The sequence below is a fragment of the Lutra lutra genome, chromosome 8 (assembly GCF_902655055.1).
Source record: "Lutra lutra chromosome 8, mLutLut1.2, whole genome shotgun sequence".
Taxonomy (NCBI): domain Eukaryota; kingdom Metazoa; phylum Chordata; class Mammalia; order Carnivora; family Mustelidae; genus Lutra; species Lutra lutra.
The window spans coordinates 76,336,322-76,359,275 of record NC_062285.1 but is presented as its reverse complement, the minus strand read 5'-3'; the positions used below and the strand labels follow the sequence as shown (position 1 = coordinate 76,359,275).

General features: G+C 38.3%; 1 protein-coding gene across 2 annotated transcripts in view; it reads left to right on the top strand.

Annotated features, from left to right (window-relative positions):
- ITPR2 (inositol 1,4,5-trisphosphate receptor type 2) overlaps positions 1-22,954 on the top strand; it is a 491,082-nt gene that overhangs the window by 248,969 nt on the left and 219,159 nt on the right. For both annotated transcript variants that reach the window (XM_047741839.1, XM_047741840.1), the window contains exons 35-36: positions 12,590-12,780; positions 18,261-18,403. In XM_047741839.1, coding sequence (XP_047597795.1) covers positions 12,590-12,780; positions 18,261-18,403 — 334 coding nt within the window. The remainder of the gene's footprint in view (positions 1-12,589; positions 12,781-18,260; positions 18,404-22,954) is intronic.

Below are 22,954 nucleotides of genomic sequence, written 5' to 3'. Positions count from 1 at the left end.
AGGATGTGTCCCCTGGCAGCGCGGCCCTGACACCCTCTATGAAGGCATCCTCCTCACCTCCAGTAGGTTCCCACAGTCTACCTCAGGCTGTTGAGAGACCTTTTTCCATGGGCTTGACCTCTGACTCTGCTGGCTTACTCTTTGGTACCTGAGCCAGGCTATCCCCCAGCAGCTGATGTGCTCCTCATGCCACCAAGTTCTGATTGTCCACCACCTGGCCAGCTTCCTATGCAGGCACCTTCCACTTCTTTTTGCATTTGAGCTCTGGTTCGCCTCATCCCTGTGTGTCCTTCTTGCTCAGGGCTGATGCTTAACTTTGCTCTGCTCATCTGGCAGACTTTAGGGCTGAACATTTCAAGGGAAGAAATGAAGAGGACAATAGGTATTATGTCAAAAATAAAGAAGGGCACAAAAGAGAAGCTAATTCTTGGGGTGCCCGGGTGGCTTGGTTGGTTAGGCATCTGCTTCAGCTCGGTCATGATCTAGGGTCCTGGGGATCGAGCCCTGCATCGGGCTCTCTGCTCAGCGGGAGTCTGCTTCTCCCTCTCCCTCTGCCTCTGTGCTCTCTCTCTCTTTCTCTCTCACTATCTCTCTCTCTCAAATTAATACTTCCAAAAAAAAAAAAAAGAGAGAGAGAGAGAGAAGCTAATTCTACTTGAAAAAATACACATAACAAATGTCCAGAAGGATAAAATAAAATATTAACATTGATTATCTCTGAATGGTAAAATTATAGGTGAATCTGGTTCTGTTCATGCTTTAGTATAACCTTTGAGTGTTTTAATAATATACTTTTTAAGCTATAATGAAATAGTACTAACAGCATTTTTATTTGGATGAAGTCATCTGGGAAATGTACTAACCATTAAAAGATAAAATCCAAAGGAAAAGCAAAGACATAAGATGATTTTTTTTTAACATAGAATACATTGTCCTAGCTGCCAAGTCTATTTCTGTATTTTAACATTTTAAGGTAGCCTCCCCTCTTCTTCCTTCTTTCTCTCTCTATCCTCCTCCTCTTCTACCTCCTTCTTTTTCTTCTTGTCCACTTTTTCCTCCCCCTCTTCCCCACTCAGTATTTAACAATGCAATTGGTGGGGTGCAGGGGACACCAGTTGGCCTCCGCAGAACATAGAATGGCACACTGTTTATAACATTTAAAACTGACATGAAGAACTTTCAGCCACGGGGGAGTCCCCACACTGTGTTTTCCATCTGACTTCCCACTTCAGTGGTATTTCTTGTACTTTGGGGATTTAAAATAGTCACTGACATTATATTAGTCTAAAGATATCTTTTATTTCTGTTATAAGATTTCATTTCCTTCCAATCCTCTCCTGGCCCAAACCTTGTGATTTCGCAGGATATTTTGTGGCTTTCTGTATGGTTTAAAGACATGTGTGATAGCGAGGATCCCTAGCCCATGGTTACTGTCAGTCAACAAACACTCATTAACCTGCGTAGTCAGTGCCAGACACTTCCAGGTTCTACCAGTCAGTGAGTCAGGCAAAGCCCCCTGTGTTTGTAGTTTATATTCTAATGGGAGAAAGCAGACAACAAGAAAGAAAAATAAGTAAATAGGTAAACAAACAAATGCTTTCAAATAGTGCTACGTACTTAGAGGGAAAATAAGTAGTTAAGATGGGATAGGAGCAGGAAGAAGCTGGGACACTGTGTAGGATGTTCTGGAACATTTCTAAATTAGTTCCAAATGGGTTCCAATGGGTTGTGAGAAGGCATGTTTGTTGCCTCTTCTGAACGTGTTTGACTTAACAACTTTTGACTTTACAATGTGCAAAAGCGATACACATTTGGTAGAAAAATCGCATTTCGATTAAACGTGCTTGGAACACTTACATTAGCCTACATTTAGGAAAAATCATCTAACACAAAGCCTTTATTCTTTAGTAAAGTGTCGAACTGAGATACTCACATACAGCTAGGGATTGTGCAGATAGTGAAATTTAGGCTTAGAAAGGTTAAGTAACTTGTCCAATTACTCAGTAGTTGAGTTGGGTTTAAAATCCAAGTTTCTCCAAATAGGGAGTTCATGCAGTACTGTGTTACCCCAGAAGGCCTGTCTTAGGAAGTCCAAATGTGTAAACTAGAACTTGGCAGTTTGGCTTGCTGAGTAGGGATTTATCTGACCTTATACAGCTCAGGTGCAAAAACATTTTTGTGTTTCAGCAACTCCTTTTTTTTTCTTAAGATTTTATTTATTTATCTGATGCGGAGAGAGCACAAGCAGGGGGAGCAGCAGGCAGAGGGAGAGGGAGAAGCAGGCTCCCTGCGGAGCAAGGAGTCCAGCATGGGGCCCCATGACCTGGGATCATGACCTGAGCTGAAGGCAGATGCTTAACCTACTGAGCCACCCAGGCATCCCTCAGCAACTCTTTTAAGAACACAAAGAGGCAGTACAATTTAACACAATTCAAATATGTAAGAACAAAGAACAAAGAGGATACATATTTAAGCAAAAGTCAAAAGAACAAAGTCAGGAGAACACAAAGCCAACGTTCAGGGCATTCACAAATTTGTCAACACATTTCCTGTACATGCAAATAGCTATTACAGGTCTTCCTCAACTTATAATGGGATTACATCCCTATAAACCACTCCTAACTTGAAAATATCTAAGTCGAAAAGTACATTTAATATACTGAACCTACAGAACAGCATAGGTTGGTCTAGCCTGCCTTAAACGTGCTTGAAACACTTACATTAGCCTACATTTAGGCAAAGTCATCTAACACAAAGCCTTTATTCTTTAGTAAAGTGTCGAACTGAGATACTCACATACAGGTGCAGAACCCTCCCGGCCGTGTGGCTGCCTGGGAGCTGCGGCTGGCCGCCACTGCCCGACATCCCGAGATAGGATCCTCCTGCATGTCGCTAGTCTGGGAAAAGGGAAAAGTTCAAAATCCAAACTTCGAAATGCGATTTTTCTACCAAATGTGTATCGCTTTTGCACCATTGTAAAGTCAAAAAGTTGTTAAGTCAAACCACCTTAACTCAGGGACCTTCTGTACAGTTACATTTACATAACACGCTACAATTTGTAAAGTGCTCCCAGCTGCATAAGCTCAACTCATCTATCACCAAAAATTCTTAATTCTAATTCTCTTCATTGTTTGTACACTAGATACAAAAGGTAGTGAAAAGTGGGCGCCTGGATGGCTCAGTCAGTGAAGCATCTGCCTTGGGCTCAGCTCATGATCCCAGGCTCCTGGGATCGAGTCCCCATGATAGGCTCTCTGGTCAGCGGGGAGTCTGCTTCTCCCCCTCACTTTCCTTCTGTGTTTTTTCTCTCTCTCAAATAAAAAAAATAAAATCTTAAAAAACAACAAAACAAAACAAAACAAAACAAAACAAAACAAAACAAAAAGCCACCAAAGGTAGTAAAAGGCAAGAGCATGCACTTCCTTAGTCAATGCTGACATTCCTGAGAGTGGTGAGTATTTACTGAGTATTGGCCAGTGTGGTAAACTTTAAGATTCTACCATGGGGATATGAGGTCATCAAGGTTAGGCAGCTTGCCCAAGGTCACACAGGCAGGTGGGGACAGAATCAGACTTTTGAAACTGACAGGCTAGCAGGCATTTGTGATGGTCTGCCATCACCAATCAGCAAAAACAGGCATTATCTGTTTGATGCTTTAAGATACAAAATGTGGGTCAAAATGCTAATTTAAGCTGTACATGAAATGCATCCATACAGTCTTCAGATAACTTAAAAAGAAGGAAAGGGATTAGTGAATTAAGTTAGTAAGGGTTTGATGGGGGAGGAAGTCCTTACAGAAAAAGAGTGCTTCCTATTGTTTACCTGTCTCCTTTTTTCCTTGATGAATATTCCAGAAATTTTTATTGCTACTATCAAATGTATTGAGGCTGAGATCAGTTGTGCATTTTTATGTCCTGTTCAGTTTTTCTGGTAAAACTTCATAAGCATTTAATACTGAAGCCATAATCAGTTGTGAATGTATCATGTGGATCACGTTCAGTTTATCTGAACAAACTTCCTAAGCTTCTAAAAGCTGAGGTGCTTTTGAGTGATTTGTATCTGAGGAAATTACCGATAGCTACCTCCATTGCTCACTTTCTCCCAAGTTATGTCAAATTTGAAATTGATAGGAAGATACAGGGTCTTAAGTGGTATTAAATGTGATTTCCCAGGCGATGTCATTCCCTGCGGGGGTGCCTAGCTGGAAGGTAAGGCAGACACATGTATATCATTCTCTACTCTCCTCTCAATGAGATAAGTTAAGGCTGATTTGGGAACCGGTAAGGATGGGGGCTTTTGCAATAAATGCACACCATGGTGTTCACTGAGGTTTGAGAAATGGTAGGGCCATTGAGGCTATGTAAAGTTTTAAATGCTCTTGGTCAGTTCCTGTTCCTCAGTTTACTCTTTTATATAAAACACAATAGCACATGTTAGAAGTAATTTGAGAAAAAGCATCCAAAAATTACTTCCATATTATTTCACTTAAAAAAGAATTTTGCTCCATGTGTTTCATAATCTTCAAATGATTTGGGGGGATTAATGTTGGGTACTTTGTTGGCAACAGAATCTTTTTTCCAAATGGAAATTCTGTAAAATAACTTCTACAAATGGTTTGAATAATGAACATCAATCTTCAAGCCAATTGTTCCCAAAAAATTTGAACATGTAGAAAATAGTAACCCTTTGAGGAGAGAAATTCAGTGTCTATTAAATGAACAAAAAAATCTGTTTTAATCTACCTAGGAGGTTGTAGTTGATTGTAAGATGAATTTGACACAGTGTACCCCCATAGTTCTGGTTTTTAAAAACATCATTATTCCTTTTTAAAAGTTAAATCTGAATAAGTTACAAGATAGGACAAAATCTTATAATTTTTTTGCATATTGATCCATTGAATTTATAATGATCCCTCTTTATCTGAAACATATTATTTTAATAGTTTGGGAAATGCAGTCTCAAGCTGTATTTCCTGCCCCCAAGAAATTTTTATGGGAATAAATTTAACAGGTACAGAAATCACAAAGTACAGTAAGTGTTTTAACTACTAAATAGCTTATCTGTTATTAAGTTTTAGAGCCTGAGATAGTGCCTAGAGCTCAGTAAGTACTCAATAAGTATTTTTTGCATAATGAAAATAAATGGATGAACACAAATAACTGCATGAATGTCCTATTCCTGTCTTTGGCTGCATAGTAGCTTATGGGCCTATATTCTAATTTATTTAACCCCATTGCTGGTTATTTATGTTGTTTCTAATCATCTTGCATATGAAGGAGAATAAGGGGAATACCTACGAGTAGAATTTCTGAGTATTTTAATTTTGACAGACACACTCCTCTGTAGAGATCATGTAATTTACCTGTCACCAGTGATGTGGGAAAGCATTTTCCTCCTCAATAATGTGTCGTTATCAAATTCTTACTTAGATCTTTGCCAATCTTATAATTAAATATCGTTATAGATAATATCCTTATCTATTGTTATAGAAAATATCATTACAAATAAAAGTATTATTAGATAATTGTTTCTCATTTTATGAGTGAAGAAAAAAATTCTGTTCATGCGATTGAGTCATTTGGCATTTCCTTTTCTGCGGATTGTCACTTCTTGTACTTTGTTTACTTTTTCTAAAGGTTTTTTTTCCTTAACAGTTTCTCAATCCTTATAACCCTTTATTTATTAAGGAAAAATGCTCTTTGCCTATAAGTAATAATTAAATTTTTTTTTTATTTTTCATTTGAAATTTATTTTATTATTTATTTTATTTTTATTTTTTATTTTGTTTTTATTTTTTATTATGTTCAGTTAGCTACTGTATAGTAAGTACATCATTAGTTTTTGAGGTAGTTTTCAATGATTCATTAGTTGTGTGTAACACTCACTGCTCATATAATTTTATTTTATTTTATTGACATACAGAAATTTATTTTCCATTAGGCTTATAGATTTTCTTTCATCTTCAAAATGGCCTTGATCAGTCTGAGATGTCTTTAAAATTCCTATTGAGAATTTGCATCGTTTTCGTTTGTCTGCTTGTTTGTGTTTTGGGAGTAGCTGTTTACAATTGTGAGCTGTCTGGACTAGATTTAGTTATTAAGGTAGAAGGTATGGAATCAACTTTATTTTTTCCAGATGACTGGGCAGGTGTGCCAATGGTAGTTACTGCATAACCCATAAAATTATAATCTTTCTTCAATTTGGGGATTAATTCAGTGTCCTTGGAGCGCCAAACAGGAAAGATACATTTCATATCTCTAATGTTCTTCACATTTAACACTAGTGTTTCAGGAGATTCTTGTGTTGGACACTGTGACATAGTATAGAAGAGATACCACACCGTGCCCCGCATTACCCCTTCCTTGCGCTCCAGCTGTTCTAATGCTTACGGGCCGGTCCAGTGTGGCTTGACAAGCTAGCAGGGCTTCTAATTCCTGCTGATACTCTCTGTTGCCTTTCCCCCCACCTGTCAGTTTATCTATCTAAGCCTTTTTTCCATGGCACCTATCACTGCAGTATGTGTGTTCTCAGAGATTTGGTTCTGGCAGATACCATCAGTGATTTTGTCTAATTAAAAAATTTCACCTAATCTGCAATATTTAATGAATAATAACTAGAAATAGATTTTGATTATGTCTTAAAATCACAGCAAAGATGAGTCATATCCAGGGAATTTTCAGGATTTATAAGCCTAATTAGTAGCTTAGCCAAATCGTCAAAATACCGGTGAATAAAGATGGCTCATTTTAGAGAGCTAGCTATTGCTAGGCAGAGCTCTACAAAAGATAAATGCATTAATAACAGCTCATCCTTTCTACTATTAGTTTTTTTAAAGAACTGCATATACTTACTCTCTGACAAAACATCCTTAACAAGGTAGTTTCCCAATTTCATTCTAATTTAGAGGAGAAACAGGAACATTTCTTTTTGAAACATTTTAAACCTTAACGTGACTCTTTCTATTAGAGCACACAATTGGAGTTAATGCTACAGGCCAGAAGAATGACTGCTGTAATAAATTCGTTAGTTCTTTCTTAATGAGAGAGATGGGGGCAGGGGATAACCAGGAATCCCAAGATACATCCTAGCTCACATATCACTATATGGTACTATTCATACCAGAATTTTCCTAATTTAATAAAAGTAAGCTAAGTTTGGAGTTTATTTTTGGTTGCATTTGAAAAATATTCTAGTTATTGTTTTTGTAAGTGAGATCATGAATTAATTCTTTTCTTTTCCTGGTCACAATTTTCCTTTCTGCTTTAACTTTTAAACAATATATGGAATGCTAATTAGCATTATCAGCTCTGCTTTAGAATTACTATTTATAATATTTTGACAGTGCAGAGAATCTATTTCAAGCCATACCTTTAAAGGAATTAATATTTTTATAATTGCTTGAAAATTTTTTATCATTATTTCCGCAGCTGACTTACTTTAACTCAAATTCTCTTTTCTCCAGTTGCATAGTGAATTTTCTTTTATTACTTGGAAATTGTGATTTAGCCCTTGGCTAGAGTTCATCTTAGGTAGGCGAAAGTAAAGAGCTTTTAATTTACTCCATTAATTTATAATGCACAATTTGTCTTAGGACAGCAAACTAGAAGATACCCATTAAAGTAGTACAGTTTGGGGAAAGTAAACAAACAAACAAACAAACAAAAAAAAACCCTTTCGACAAAGCTTGAGATAGTGAATTTTCCTGAGTCTGGTCTGTCTGTGCCGTTGGCTATAGTGGATTGTGGCAGAAATATCTGGAGTGGGTGTGATTCTCCTGAGATCACTAATTAGAAGTCTGTACTGCTGAGACTAACAGACGTCCTGCCATTGGACTGCATCTCCACTGGTGTCATTAGAAAAATATTCATTGAGTCCTTCTTTGTGTAAGTTCTATTCATAGCAACGACACTTAGCTGATGGTCAGTTGTAGCTAATGTACTTCATTCCTAAAGGGGAGATAAATCCCAATCCCCTCCTCAATTTTTTTTAAATGTTAGCATAAACTCGGTTATGATATATGTTGAGAAATGTTGACGTTTATACATTTTTGTTTCTTCGTCACTTAGAAAATAACATATAATAGCATTGTCTTCTGTTTGACTTCCGAATGTGCAGAGCGAGCCCAGCTTATGTGTGAAGCAGCCAGACAGGGATCAAAGTCTTGCCAGGATTTGATCATGGTGCAGGATTGAGTATTTATAAAAATAAGTGCAGCCTGGCAGTGGCAAGGCCGTCTGTCCTTCAGATGGAACGGAAGTGCGATTGCTCCGCTGTGTGTAATGGACATAAACAGATACCATGTATGCTTTGGAAAAGGGACCTTTACCATGAATATAGGAAAACATTCACAAGGGAAATTTGGGCAGTGGTGCAATTGATGGTTTAGGGTTACCTTAGAGCTTCAGTATTTCCTTAGATTTCAGCTACAGCTCTTGTTTGAATTGGTAAATTTTTGTGTTGGTAGCTAAGGTTATCTGTTTTCAAAGAAGTTGTTTTTTTTTTAATTAAATTAAATTAAATTTTTTTTCAGTGTTCCAATGTTCATTGTTTATGCACCACACCCAGTGCTCCATGCAATATGTGCCCTCCACAATACCCACCACCAGGCTCACCCAACCCCCCACCCCCCTCCCCTCCAAAAGCCTCAGTGTGTTTCTCAGAGTCCACAGTCTCTCATGATTCGTCTCCCGCTCCGATTTCCCCCAACTCCCTTCTCCTTTCCATCTCCCGATGTCCTCTGTGTTATTCCTTATGCTCCACAAGTAAGTGAAACCACTGATAATTGACTCTCTCTGCTTGACTTATTTCACTCAGCATAATCTCCAGTCCTGTCCATGTTGATACAAAAATTGGGTATCCATCCTTTCTGATGGAGGCATAATATTCCATTGTATATATGGACCATATCTTCAAAGAAGTTTTAAAGTATCCTTCTACTTAAGAGAATTTTCACCAGCAGAAGTAGTAAGGCCAACTGTTGTTGCTTTCCTTTCATTATATGAAGCAAACCAGATTCTCTCCCTTTCTCTCTCTCTTTTTTGTCTTTTCTAGTTTCATTCATTAAAAACATCTTCCGGGAGTGCCTGGGTGGCTCAGTCAGTTAAGCATCTGCCTTCAGCTCAGGTCAGGATCTCTGGGTCCTGGGATTGAGCCCTGTGTTGGGTTCCCTGCTTAGTGGGGAGCCTGCTTCTCCCTCTGCCTCTGCCTCTCCCCCTACTCATGCTCTCTCTCTCTCCTCTCAAATACATAAAAAAATCTTTAAAAAAATGTCTGACAGAGACTATCATGATAACTTTAAAGGATATCCTTTTATCTCTGTCTTTTGACTTCACAGCTGTAAATAATACCTATATTTCCACACTGAAAAATAAGGAACATAACATATTGCCTTCATTTTGACCTCTTCTTTCCCGACCTATGTTGTGATTATTGCTTAGTAGATTATTGAGTTTATGTTGTTATGATTTCTGAAATTTGTATTCTATTTGGGAATATAATGAAATCTTTTAGAGGATGATAAGATTTAAAAATTAGTGATCAGACCTTACCATATTATGATAAGTAAGTATTTTTCACTTTATAAGCATTAGAGAAAAAGATGGAGTGTAATGGTATTGAGACTTTTCCAAATGGAAGACTATTTCCTAACCATGAACATCTAATGGATCTTCTTCATGTGTGTCTTGCTTTATTTTCTTCTTCAGGCTCATATTCATTTTCCAAAGTTTCTCGTATTCATGTCGACATTTTCTTGGATTCCTTTCTCTCTTTTTTGTGATTTTTATCGTGGGTTTAGAGAAAAAATTCTGAGACTTACATGTTCTGAAATGTTTTTATCCAGGTATCACTTCTGATTTTCAGTTTAGATGGGTATAAACTCCTAGTTTCAAAATTTGTTATCCATTAGCTCCTCAACATATTAGTCTACTGATTCTAGCATATAATATTGATGGTGAGAAGTTTGGTGCCTGTCTCTTTTCTGTAGGAATCCTCTTTTTATTTCTTGGCTATTGGCATTTCTATTAGTTTTGTGGAGCAACCATAAGAAATTTCCCAAATGAGGTGGCTTACAAAAATAGAAGTTTATTATTTCACAATTTTGGAAGCTGAAATCAAGCTGTCAGTGCACCATACTCCGAGACCCTATGCCTTCCTCTTCACTTCCGGTGTTTGCTGGCAGCCCTTGACATTCCTTGACTTGAAATTGTGTAAATCCTTTTGCCTTGATCTTCACATGGTGTTCTTCCCTCTGTGTCCCTTTCCTGTGTGTCTCTGTTTCCTTTACCCCCTTCTTATAAGGACAGCGCTTGTATTGGATAAGGGTGGGCCTTAGTTAGGCCTTAGTTAGGCCTTCGTGAGGTCAAGTTAGGATGACTTCATCTTAACTTGAATACATTTGCAAAGACCCTATTTCCAAATAAGGTCAAATTCACAGGTATCTATGATTTGGACTTGAATGTATATTTTTGGGTGGCATGACTCAACCCATGATAGCATTGTCAGTTTTTACCAGAATATGGTCAATATGCTTATTTAATCCTGTTTCACACGCAGTGGATCCTTTCAGTTTAAAGACATAACATCTTTCTTCAGATCAAGTAAATTGTCATTTATTATTTTTTTAATAATTTCTTTCCTTCATTGTCTCTGATATTTCTTTCTGTAACTTAGAGGTTTTAGATATTTGACTTCCTGGATGACTCTTTCCATTTCATATTCTCTCTTTTTTACTCCCCTTTTTGATCTTTTATGCTTTATGTTCTAGAAGGTACTTTGACTTTCCTAGATTATCAACTTGGTCTTTATTCTTATCTTTTTCTTTTTCAGCCATTTTGAAGTGTTTATTTGTGCAATTATATTTTAATTTCCAAAATTTCTCCCTTTTTCTGAGTTGCTAATTTGGGGGAAGTAGTATCTACACACATTTTCTGAAGACAAAAATCAGAATTATTTAAATATTTTTGGTTCTTCCCTGAATCATTTCTGATTTCACTGGGGCCAGTTATTCTTAACATTCTTAGTTTGCTCTATGATTCTTGGTCATGTGCTCACGGTTGTAAAGGTCTGTAATGACTACATTGGACCCACTCCAGTTTTAAGGGTATGTTTCTCTACTAGCATGCTTGCATAAATGCCAGGTCTGACCCAGACTTCTGGGTGAGGGACTGAATAAATGATACACAGGTATTCCGTGTGTGTGTGTGTGTGTGTGTGTGTGTACATGTGCGTGTGTGTGTGAAGCAGAAGACCAGCTGAGAATACTGATAATGTTGAAATAGGAGAGTTTTGCTCAGGGCTTAGAGTCTTGTATATTTTTTCTTTGTGCTGCCTCTTCTCTGTCCCCTATCCTACTTATTTGCTGAAGATCTCTGGAGTTACTTCAAGCTCTATTCTGCTTCTCTGTCAAGTCCTGACACCTTCTTTTGGCATTCTCTCCAGGCAGGTATTTCACTTTCATGAGAGGATCTTTCTGTGATTCCCTAATTTTATACTCTGGATAAATACTGCTGCTGCTAACTGCACTATTTATGCTAGTCGGAGCGGGGAGGACCTTAACTTCCAGCAATGCACATGCTGTTTTTTAATGTGTTGCCCAGACAATTCCCTTATCCCCAGTTACCACCCTTGGTGTTGGTTGACTCTGTTCTGAGGAAGACCTGTTCTCTTATTGCTTGTAGAGCAGTGAATGTCCTCCTCTGAGGGACTAATCCTGTCTTCATTCTGCTTGCAAAAATGCCTCAACATTTCTGTTTTCCTTATGGCAAGCATTCTCATTTTTTTCAGTGCTGTGATACAAGTCTGATAAAATATACATTTTAGTGAATTTTAGAAAGAAGGACATGCACAATGTGCTCCTTTCAAATGCAGATTTTAATACTATCAAAGTTTTAATTTCTTCTTTCAGCTGTTTTACTACGTGAAATTTTGTGTGTGCACGTGTGTATGCATACACACATACACATCAATTATACTAATGAACAGACTCGCGTGTTTTCTGTCTGCTTTCTTATTTTCCATGGCAGCTGGGAAAGCACAAATTTGCATGGTCATTTTATACTGTTTTCTATATTGATGCTGTATGAAGTACATTTCAGACATTAATCAGCAAGAAATCAAATAAGGTCTTGAATGTTTAATGAGCTCACTTTAATAATTGGTCTTAAGAATTGAGATGCTTTCAGGTTAAAAGCTTTTGTAGTTATAGAAAATAATTTGATGGCAGAGTTTAAAGATTTGATTTTTTTCTTGTTTTATTGAGATATAATTGATACATAACATTATATTAAGGGCATAACATAATGATTTGATATATGCATATATAACAAAATGATTATCACAATAAATTTAGTTAACATCCATCACCTCACATAGTTACAATTTTTTTTCTTGTGAGAACTTTTAATATTTACTATCTCAGCAAAATACAAATAGATAATACAGTATTATTAAGAATAGTCACATACTGTCTATTACATCACAGAAGTTATGTCTTTTTCTTTATTTGTTCTGTTTATAAGATTATTTCATTAATGTGTAGGAACCTGTAGTCAAATTAAGAGAAAAAATATTTTAATTCTCTCTTTTTCAGCAAAGAATCGTGGGATTGCTATTCCGGTGGATTTGGACAGCCAAGTCAATACCCTTTTCCTGAAGAGCCATTCCAATATGGTGCAGAGAGCTGCCATGGGTTGGAGACTATCTGCTCGCTCTGGACCACGCTTTAAGGAAGCTCTTGGAGGGCCTTCTTGGGATTATAGAAATATTATTGAAAAGTTACAGGTACATTAAGAACATGCAATGGCTTACCATTTTCTAAATTGTAATTTTTAACATATATAGTAACACAAGTAGAATATGGTTAAAAATATCAAGTTCTAGTTGGGGACCAGGCTTTACTTTACAATTCCCTATCAATATTACTCTTTTCAAAAGCATGGCTTCCAGGTAAAAGTTGTTATTTTTAGTGAGTGTGTATTATTTAATGTGTTTGATAGTATAGTAATGGGTCTTGATATCAAAATAAAACTCAATAATAAAACTTGGAAAAATAAGTTACCATAAGTTCTCAGGTAATAAATTAAATATTCATAACCCTGCTATAGTTAATCTGTTAGTATTCTTTTATACTCCTTTGGTGAAAATAGTGGAAGCACCATTATTTGCATAGTATTCCAATCCTGTGCTTGGCCTAGATTCTGGGACATCAAGTAAAGAGAGACATTGTATTCAATTGCTTAGGCTGCCATCACAAAATACCACAGACTGGGCAATTTAACCAATAGAAATTTATTTTATTACAGTTCTGGAGATAGAAGCCCAAGATCCCTCTCCTTGGCTTGCAGGTGGCTGCCTTGTCACTGTGTCCTTATATGGTCCTTCCTCTGTGCACATACGTGTTTGTATCCTTATTGCCTCTTCTTATAAGGACACCAGTCATATTGGATGAGAGATGTCCATATGGATTCATTTTACCTTAATTATCTCTTTATAGGTCCAATCTACAATTATAGTCACATTCTGAAGTACTTCAACTTATGAGTTTTGTTAGGGAGACACAATTCAAACCATACCAGAAATCTTCCCAACCACATAATTGCAGGTGATTTCATGGAGTGAATTAGGATATGATTTGAGGAAATTGTTTGGCTTGGAGAATAGTCAAGACATGAACTGGAATAAATATTGTGAGAGGTCACATGTAGGATAATTGGTGGAGGTTCAGAGTTTTAATAGCTGAGTGCTATATGAATTAAAAAGACAAGTTAGACTCAGTATGAAGAACTTGAAGGCTATAATTCACTGAAAGTTTGGGTGAAAATGTCATTATAAGTTATTAAACAGTATTGGAGGGGAGTGGGGTGGGAAGTTGGGTGAGCCTGGTGGTGGGTGTTATGGAGGACACATATTGCATGGAGCACTGGGTGTGGTGCATAAGTGCATAAACAATGAATTCTGGAGCACTGAAAAGAAATAAAATAAAATGAAAACAGTTATTGGTTTGCAGAAAAGAGTTATCAGGAAGAGACTAGAAGAGGACAGACTAGTTAAGAATCACTGAATATCTGGGGTGCCTCGGTGGTTCAGTCAGTTAAGCGTCTGACGCCAGATTTCCACTCAGGTCATGATCTCAGGGTTGTGAGATTGAGCCCCATACTGGGCATGGAGCCTGCTTAAGATTCTCTCTCACTCCCTCTGCCCCTCCCTATCTTTTCTCTCAAAAGAAAAGGGAGGAAGGAGGAGGAGGAGGCAGAGGGGAAGGTGGAGGTTAAAAGAAGAAGAGGAAGAAGAAGAAAGAAGGAAGGAAGGAAGGAAGGAAAGAAGGAAAGAAAAAAAGCATCACTATCTCAGCCAGGTGGCAGCATGAATGAATTGAAGAAACAGGGATCATGTCCAATAATGAAGGCAGGGTCAGCAGAACTGCCTTCGGTGGAGAGAGGGAGAAAGATGATTGGAAACTAGGTGTTACTAGTAAGACTTTTTATTATAGAGGTGAAGGAGAGAATACAGTAGAAGGAGGTTGGCTGTGGTCATTGCTACTATGCTGAATCACATTAACAGGCTATTACATGTATTGGAAGTTAAGCCTATATTTGGAGATATTAGTTGGAGCAAGGACAGTGGATGGTGTTGCTAAAAGGGAGAATATAGTGATAGGGAAAACAAAGAGAATCTTATAAGAGGCCAGGTGTGGCAGAATGGCTAAATATGAAAGACAAAAGGCAGGAAGAAGAGGAGTCAGGTTTATGAGAGTGAAAAGAGTAGAATATTTCAGATGAGAGATGGGTAGAAGTGTTAGCCAGCATAGAGAGGGCATGGGTTGGTACACTCATTAAATAAATACGTATTTAGTAAAAACTCAATACCAACTACTGTGTGCTAAAGATAGAGCCGTGAGTCCTGTGCTCTCATGGAACAAGCATTCTCACCTCTTAGATGAATGACATAATGTTGGGTAATTAAAACTGCTATGAATAGGGCATCTGGGGGGCCTAGTCATTAAGCGTCTGCCTTCTGCTCAGGTCGTGATCCCTGAGTCCTGGGATCAAGCCATGCATCAGCTCCTCGCTTAGTGGGAAGCCTGCTTCTCCCTCTGCCACTCCCCCTGCTTGTGTTCCCTCTCTTGCTGTGTCTCTCTCTGTCAAATAAATAAATAAAATCTTAAAATAAAACTCAGCTATGAATAAAATAAGGCATGGTAACAACATGGTGAAGACATACTGGGAGAATGATCTTATAGCAGGGAACTCTTCTCTGTTGAGGTGACATTTGATTTGAGACCTGAACAAAGTAGAGGAATAATCTATTCAAAGATTTGAGGACAGAGATTTTGACTGGGAGGAAATAGTAAATGCAAATGTTCGTAGGCAGGAGTGAAGTTGGTGTGTTTGAGGAGCCAAGAAAAGCGCATTGGGGTAGGAGTAGAGTGAACAAAGGAGAAGATTATGATATTAGAAGCCAAATCAAGTAGAGACTTGCATGGTAAGGCATTTGGATTTTATTCTAAGTGAGAGGGCCACTCACCAGAGATTTTCAGTAGACGATAAACATGACTTTACTTTTTAGAAGATCACTGGACTTTGCATGATGAGTAGATTATAGAGTCGAGACATAGAAGCAGTGACTTTCTTGTATTAATTGAGGCAAAAATTGATGGCAGCTTGGCTAATGGGGGTACCGATTGTACTGAAAAGAAGGAGATGAATTTTAGATGTATTTGGTTGTAGGGCCAACAGGACTTGGTAGATGGGTGGATGAGTTGTGGGGTGTTGGAAAGAAGAAGAGAGGATATGATATGATTGAATCATTTGCTAAGATAGGGAAGAATGGGAGAACTGTAATTAGGAATTCTATGTGTGGGATTTTAAGTTTGAGATGTCTCTTTTGATATCCATGTGGATATGTCAAATAGGCACCTGGATATATGAGTCCAGAGTGTTTTGGAAAGATGTCCAACAGGAAATATAAATTTGGGATGTTCCAGCATATATATGATATTAAAACCATGGACTTGGATGAGATTTCTCACAAGAAAGGACCAGGAGCTACTGGGAGTTGGTGAAGGAAGATTGGAATATAGGTGGAAAATAGAGAAAGTATGATGTCCCAGAAGCCACGAGCAGAAAGGGTTTGACAGAGCAGAAGCAATTGTGTAAAATGCTTCACAGTGGTTAGGTAAGACAAGGACAACAAAATAACCACTGGATTAGTTAAGAAGGGTCATGACTGGGCGCCTGGGTGGCTCAGTGGGTTAAAGCCTCTGCCTTCGGCTCAGGTCATGATCCCAGGGTCCTGGGATCGAGCCCCACATCGGGCTCTCTGCTCAGCGGGAAGCCTGCTTCCTCCTCTCTCTCTCTGCCTGTCTTGCTGCCTACCTGTGATCTCTATCTGTCAAATAAATAAATAAAATCTTTAAAAATAAAAAATAAAAAAGAAGGGTCATGACTGCAAGTAACTAGTACTCAACAGTGACAATTACAAACATTTATTGAGGAATAATAAGTGGCAGGTATGTGTTAGACGCTGTTCTGTGTACTTACCTTTAATCCTCACAGCAAACCCATGTGATTGTATCATTATCCTGACTTTTCACATGGGGGAAGTAATGAGTTAAAGAGTTTCATAATTGCCCCATAATCAAAATAAAAGCTAAAGACAGAATTCACATCATAGGAGCCTGCCCATAATTTGTTTAGTAATGAAATGAAGAGAGGTAATCTGAAAAATAGGCACATTTTAGTGACATTTTATTAAATTTAGTCATAAATTTGTTAAGCATATTCTCTTCCCACATTATAGAATATCTGGTTTCCCATTTGTGTTATTGCCTTCCTGGTAGTTTCTTTTAACCGTCATCAGAATTTTCTCAGAAAGCTTATTAGAATAGTTGAAGTAGAAATAATCACTTTTGCTAAAAAGGGAAGGAAGAGTTAAACGAGAGTTCACTACTGAAATCTAGCCGTAAGAAATCAAGAGAGGCGGTACCCCAGCTGTGTTGCCATAGCTGAAAGTAACAATAGCAATTGGCAATCAGTTTTCTGCTGAACAAAATGTGTCATAAGTATGAGTGAATAAAATATTGCTCTATGTGAGAATAGTTTTTTTGTTCTTTTAACATAGTTATTTTAAAACCCCAAAGGGGATGCTTTAGTCATTAAAGAATGTTTAGTAAATTGTCATTGCCCACAGCCCATTTTACAAACATGTCAGTGAGAATGCTTTCAGCTGTAATTGACACGATTTTAATGAAAAGTGGCTTAAACAATAAAAAATATGCCATTTCACATAGCAAGGACTCTGGAGGTAGGGCTCTTCTTTAGCTGGTTAATTTAGTAGTTCAAGAGAGAGGAGCCCTAACACTGTTGGTCTGTTGGCTTTCTGTTAAGGTTGGTCTCCAAGAGCCATATCGGGGCTGCCTCACATTTTGGGTTCACATTCTTAAGCTGTCTTGAGAGCCATAGGTAGTTTCAAGAGTTGGCCCTGCCCCCCTTAACACACATCACTGCCTGCTCAACTGATTTCACCCAATGTTCTATTAGCAAGAACAGTGTTACATCATCATGTCTAGACTAAGCCCTGTCAGAGGAACTGGAATGACCATGACTGACATAAACTAATCCACTGTGATCCTAAGCTGAGGGGGCTCATTTCCCTGACAATGTTGCTGCCTAATTGAGAAACAACGTAAGGGTCCTATTAGCAAGGAAAAGGATGAAGTAAGGCTGTTGGGTAGGGGACCAATAATATCTATCAAAAAGATATAATTTGAAATAGTATTAAATGCCATCAAACCCTTGTGAAGTGCTGATACTGCTTCAAAGGATATGTCAAGGAGTTGGCCCCATGGGAAGATAAGGTTGGTTCCAGATGACCAGAAATACATATGGACTCTTTATTTAAGCTGTTCCTCAAGCTTACCCCAATTTATTCTAATTTGCTGAATACCTGTCCTGTGTCCATTAAAATCCTAGATACTGGTAACAGTGGCTTTACTAACTTTACTAACTTTTCACCTTGTATAGATATCCTTGAAAATCATATGCCTACCCACCTGTCTCTTACCTTGTAAGTAAAAAAGGTGACCCAAGCAGTATTCATGCAGAATACTTAAAGTCCAGACATTTGATGCCACAGGAAGGTAGGGCACATCTCTGAAATTCCCACGTCATGTTTCTGGTTAGTATTCTCAGGCTCGTCATATCTTCACATGATGAAATCTGAGTTAGGTCTTCATGTGTGTTCTCTTGTGCTTTATTCCTTAGGATGTAGTGGCCTCGTTGGAGCAACAGTTCAGCCCAATGATGCAAGCTGAATTCTCCGTGTTGGTTGATGTGTTGTACAGTCCGGAACTACTGTTCCCCGAGGGGAGTGATGCAAGAATAAGATGTGGTGCCTTCATGTCCAAGTAAGGGGCTTCATTCTGAGATTCTGCTAGCATTCTCAAGCCAAGATGGTCTCTAACACAGCTCTGTATTTTTACTCTGCTGCTACCTGACAGTCCACAGACTATGTGAAAGATCTAAAGTCTGTGTTAATATATACTCTCAGAATTATTAATTTGGTTCAATATCAATTTTATTTTGGTGAAAGTCAAGTAAACTAAAGTTTACTGAAAATAAAATGTCATTACTGGGCACAAAATATCAAATGAAATAATATTTTGCTTCTAAATCCTCTCTGTCCTCTCTAATCCCACACACACTCTGTGGTGTGGCCTTCAAAAAGGTTCCTGTTTAAAGTCACTTATTTTCATTAATTTAGAGGAAGGAAGGGGAACCTAGCATTTATTGAGGTCTTGCTGTGTGTGTTATTGTCTTCTGTGTGCTTGCCTCTTGTATCTGTCTACACAAACACTGAGAGACTGAGGGCTCAGCCTCCTTTTAGCAGTGGGCAAGGCTGAGGTGTGCTTTAGGTGAAGAGCCATGACATCTCCCTCTGCGTGCTCACCCAGGGCCTCTCATTGGGCCTCTCCTCTACTCATTTCTCTCAGCATTTTTATATTATTGTCAGATCTAGTACAACGGATGTGTTTATCCTAGAATATTTCCATTTATTTCCATGTTAATGGTAAATGAGCAATTCTCAAGGAAGAGCTGCAGGTTGTGAGACAAAGTGTAACCAGCTCCTCAAAAAAAAAAAAAAAAAAGATGTTTCTTAATGTTGAGTGCACTCATTGAGTGATTCATTCAAGATGGCCAGTCAGAGGTACGTGGTTTTCTTGGATGGGGAGTCGGAGGAGGTTGCCAACCCCCTTGACCATAACTATCACACCTAATTCCTGTGTGGTTGAGGATATTGCTGAAACCTCCTCCATTGACTGTGATGCACTTGAGGCAAAAATGAAATGACTGGAAGACACAGGAAGTGTGTTCCTTCCTTTTACCAGTTAAAGCTGGGATTTGTGGAGAGAAAACAAGATACGGGATGAGAAGAACTGACTGCAGGAATCATTTTGAAGAATAGGCAAGGTTTCTGTACTACGGCCAGAATTGTGGATTCTTGGCTCTAGACCCCCTATGTCTTATGGGGACTAGGAAGATTGTGTTCATCTGGATACTTGCCAGTCTTATAATAAGAATTTTTTTTTTTTAAAGATTTTATTTATTTGACAGAGATCACAAATAGGCAGAGAGAGAGGAAGGGAAGCAGGCTCCCTGCTGAGCAGAGAGCCCGATGCGGGGCTCGATCCCAGGACCCTGAGACCATGACCTGAGCCGAAGGCAGAGGCTTAACCCACTGAGCCACCCAGGTGCCCCTATAATAAGAATTTTTAAGTGAAGAGGTCTATTGTATCTGTAAAACTGATGACCATGGAAGCCATTAGAAAAAAAAATTAGACTTATTCACTAGTATCATTATGAAAGTAAAGCCTTTGAGAAATACCCTTTACCTCCTATGAATATATATCAACTAATAGAATATGAATTAAAAAGCAGATAGTAAATGAGAATTATAAGTCCAGGAAATTAAAATGATACTATAGATATATCCCAGAAAACTGACAGTCTAGGACAGGGGCTGGCAAATTTACCCCATCAGAGTAAATTGGTCCTTTTGATCATTTTTGCAAATAAGGTTTTATTGAAACAGAGATACACATGTTCATTCACTTGTTCTCTGTGGCTATTATAGGATTGTTACCTAGTTGCCACAGAGATTGTGTGGCCCACAAAACCTAAAATGTCTATTCTTTGGCTCTGTAGAAAAAAAGTTTGCTGCCTCAGTGTCAAGAATGAGGCTGTCAATATGGTAGTTACTAGCTACACATAGCTATTTAAATTAAAATTTAAATTAACAAAAATACAAAGAAAATATTCAGTTCTCATCACATTTGCCACATTTTAAGTGCTTAATATGCGTAGATGGTTACCAGCCAACAAATTTGATAACACAGAGAATGTCTCAATTATTGCAGAAAAAGTTATGTTGACGGCACCAGTCGAGATCTTAAAGATGTCAATCTATGAAAAGATGACATGAAGTAACTCAAAATGCCAAGAAAATATTGGCCTGGGCTGAACATGTGCTAAAAGCAAATCTCTTGCAACACCAGGCACCTAAAAGGAGAGAAACAGAGCCATATAATAGTGGGAATATATTACAGATAGGACACTCAGATGGAAAAAAAGATGTCACATACTTTAGTGGTTAGAGAAGAGATTTTTGTGCTATTATGATTGTAGTATGGCCGGCGGCTCAGGAATGTCTGTTTTCTGCTCTAGAGCTTATCCTGCTCTTTCCCTAACTCTGTGAAGATCCAAGGGTTTTATTTGCAGGGATATCTAATAAAATTAGAATCCAGCTTTATTAATAGCTATGCAAGGGTCCCTGGATTACTGTGCAGAGCTCTCTGGTAAAGCTCAGCTAGAGAAGAGAGCGTAGATCCAAGGCATTTGTGGGGCCTCCTACTTCTTCAGATGAATTTAATTCTTGGAACTTGTCGACTCAGATGGGTCTGCTGGAGAATGTGGTGGGTAGATCCCAGGAAAGATCCCCAATTCCCATATCTACTTTGTCAAATAAATTGAGAGAAGAGGGGCACCTGGGTAGCTCTGTCGTTAAGCGTCTGCCTTTGGCTCAGGTCATGACCCGGGGTCCAGGGATCTAGCTCCACATCGGGCTCTCTGCTCGGTGGGGAGCCTGTTTCTCCCTCCCCCACTCCCCCTGCTTGTGTTCCTTCTCTCGCTGTCTCTCTCTTTCTCTCTGTCAAATAAATAAATAAGATCTTTAAAAAAATTGAGAGAGAAGAGAATAAAGAGCATGTAAGTCAATGTGGGTGTTAACATTTAAGGCATCTGGTTATAATCTATTCAAATTAACACTTACTCGTCCTTTATGAAGGATAATCTCAGAGTTTATCAGACTGTGGGATGTGACTCATTTATGGATTTAAAAATTAATTTAGGGAGCCGAGGCAACCATTAAAAATGAATTAAAAATATAAAATATCAGAGTGCATCTCATATAGTAAAAGTAACTTTTATGTTAATTTAATACATGATACACATGTATTTATATGGTACATTGTTTCGTGAAACTTATTTTTTCCTTTGATCATGGAAAGCAATGTTAGAAGGTCACAGATTTTACTCAACCAGACATTATGTAACAGATGAATACCTTGTATAAATCCCTAGAAAATGATATTCACCTTTATGCTTGATATTTTCAAATGGTTGGTGAATGAAATATTTATCTAAAGAAAAGTTAAAGAAAATTAAAACAGCCTTAGAGGAAAAAAAAATCAAATGAAATTTACGGTGCCCACCAAAACTATGTCCATGAATTTGAGGACGATCCCACAAAAGAAAGGATGAAATAGCAAAAGTGTTAGGACGGCAGGTGTTTTCCTTGCAAGGAGGACTCTAGAATTATTCTGCCTGCTGGACCTGATCCCATGTCTGAAAGGAAATCACTGTCCTTTCACTGTGTGCCTCCCTTCTGCATGGCATGGGTATTGTTTAAAACTATCACTGTCCATCTGCTCACCTGTCCATCCATGTCAGGTGTCTCCTTCCTCCTCTTTTTCCACTTCCAATTTGTCATTACTTACCACATCCTTATTTTTATTTCTATATTACTTCTTGTACAATTACCCCATCACATGCCCTGTTCATCCCTTGCCCTGTTCTTACTTTTCCACATGTAGACAGGGTCATTCAGGTCCCTTAAAACAGAAGTCTCCTATTTTCTATGGAGTAAATTCCAGACTCTTTAGCATCATATTTCCTGTTACTTCTTTTCAGATTGCTTCTCTTATCCTCTCTTGTTTCCTGTGTTCATGTGTCAGCTAGAGTTGGAGTACTTATTATTTCCTGGACAGGAAGGTCAGCTTTCTGCCTCTGCCCACTGTTCACATCATTCCCTTTGGAAGGACACCTTCTCTCTCCACCTTTTTCTGCTAGGTGAAATCTTCATCATTAACAGTTATCTCTTTGCTGGAACCTCTTATGAGCCCTAGGAAACTTCCTCAAGAATGTAGTAGCTTCTTTATATAGTTTACGGCATTTGCCCTTACCTGTGTTGTAACACTTATCATATCACATAAGATATGGCTGAGTCGGGACTCTCTTCACAGTAATTCTGAGACTCAGGAGATTAGTAAATGGGTCATGTCACCACAGAGTGGTGCTTCACAAGCTTGGCTTTGTGGTCAGTGGACTTGGGTCTATTTCCAGATCCCACCACTTAATGACTGTGTTACTACAGGCAAGTTGCTTTATCTCTCAGGACCTCTGTTTCTCATGAATCTAATAATAGAACCTGTGGCACTGACTTGTTGTGAGGATGAATTGAGAGAGTCCATGGGAAGTCCTAATACTTCATCTTGACCCCTGATAAACAGTGACTAGTCATTATCTAGTGAAAGCTCACTTTTCCTCGGGGTTATGTCCCATGGTACTCCTGTCACGTCACTGAAATGGGACCATTCCATTATGTTGGACATTCTTCTGTT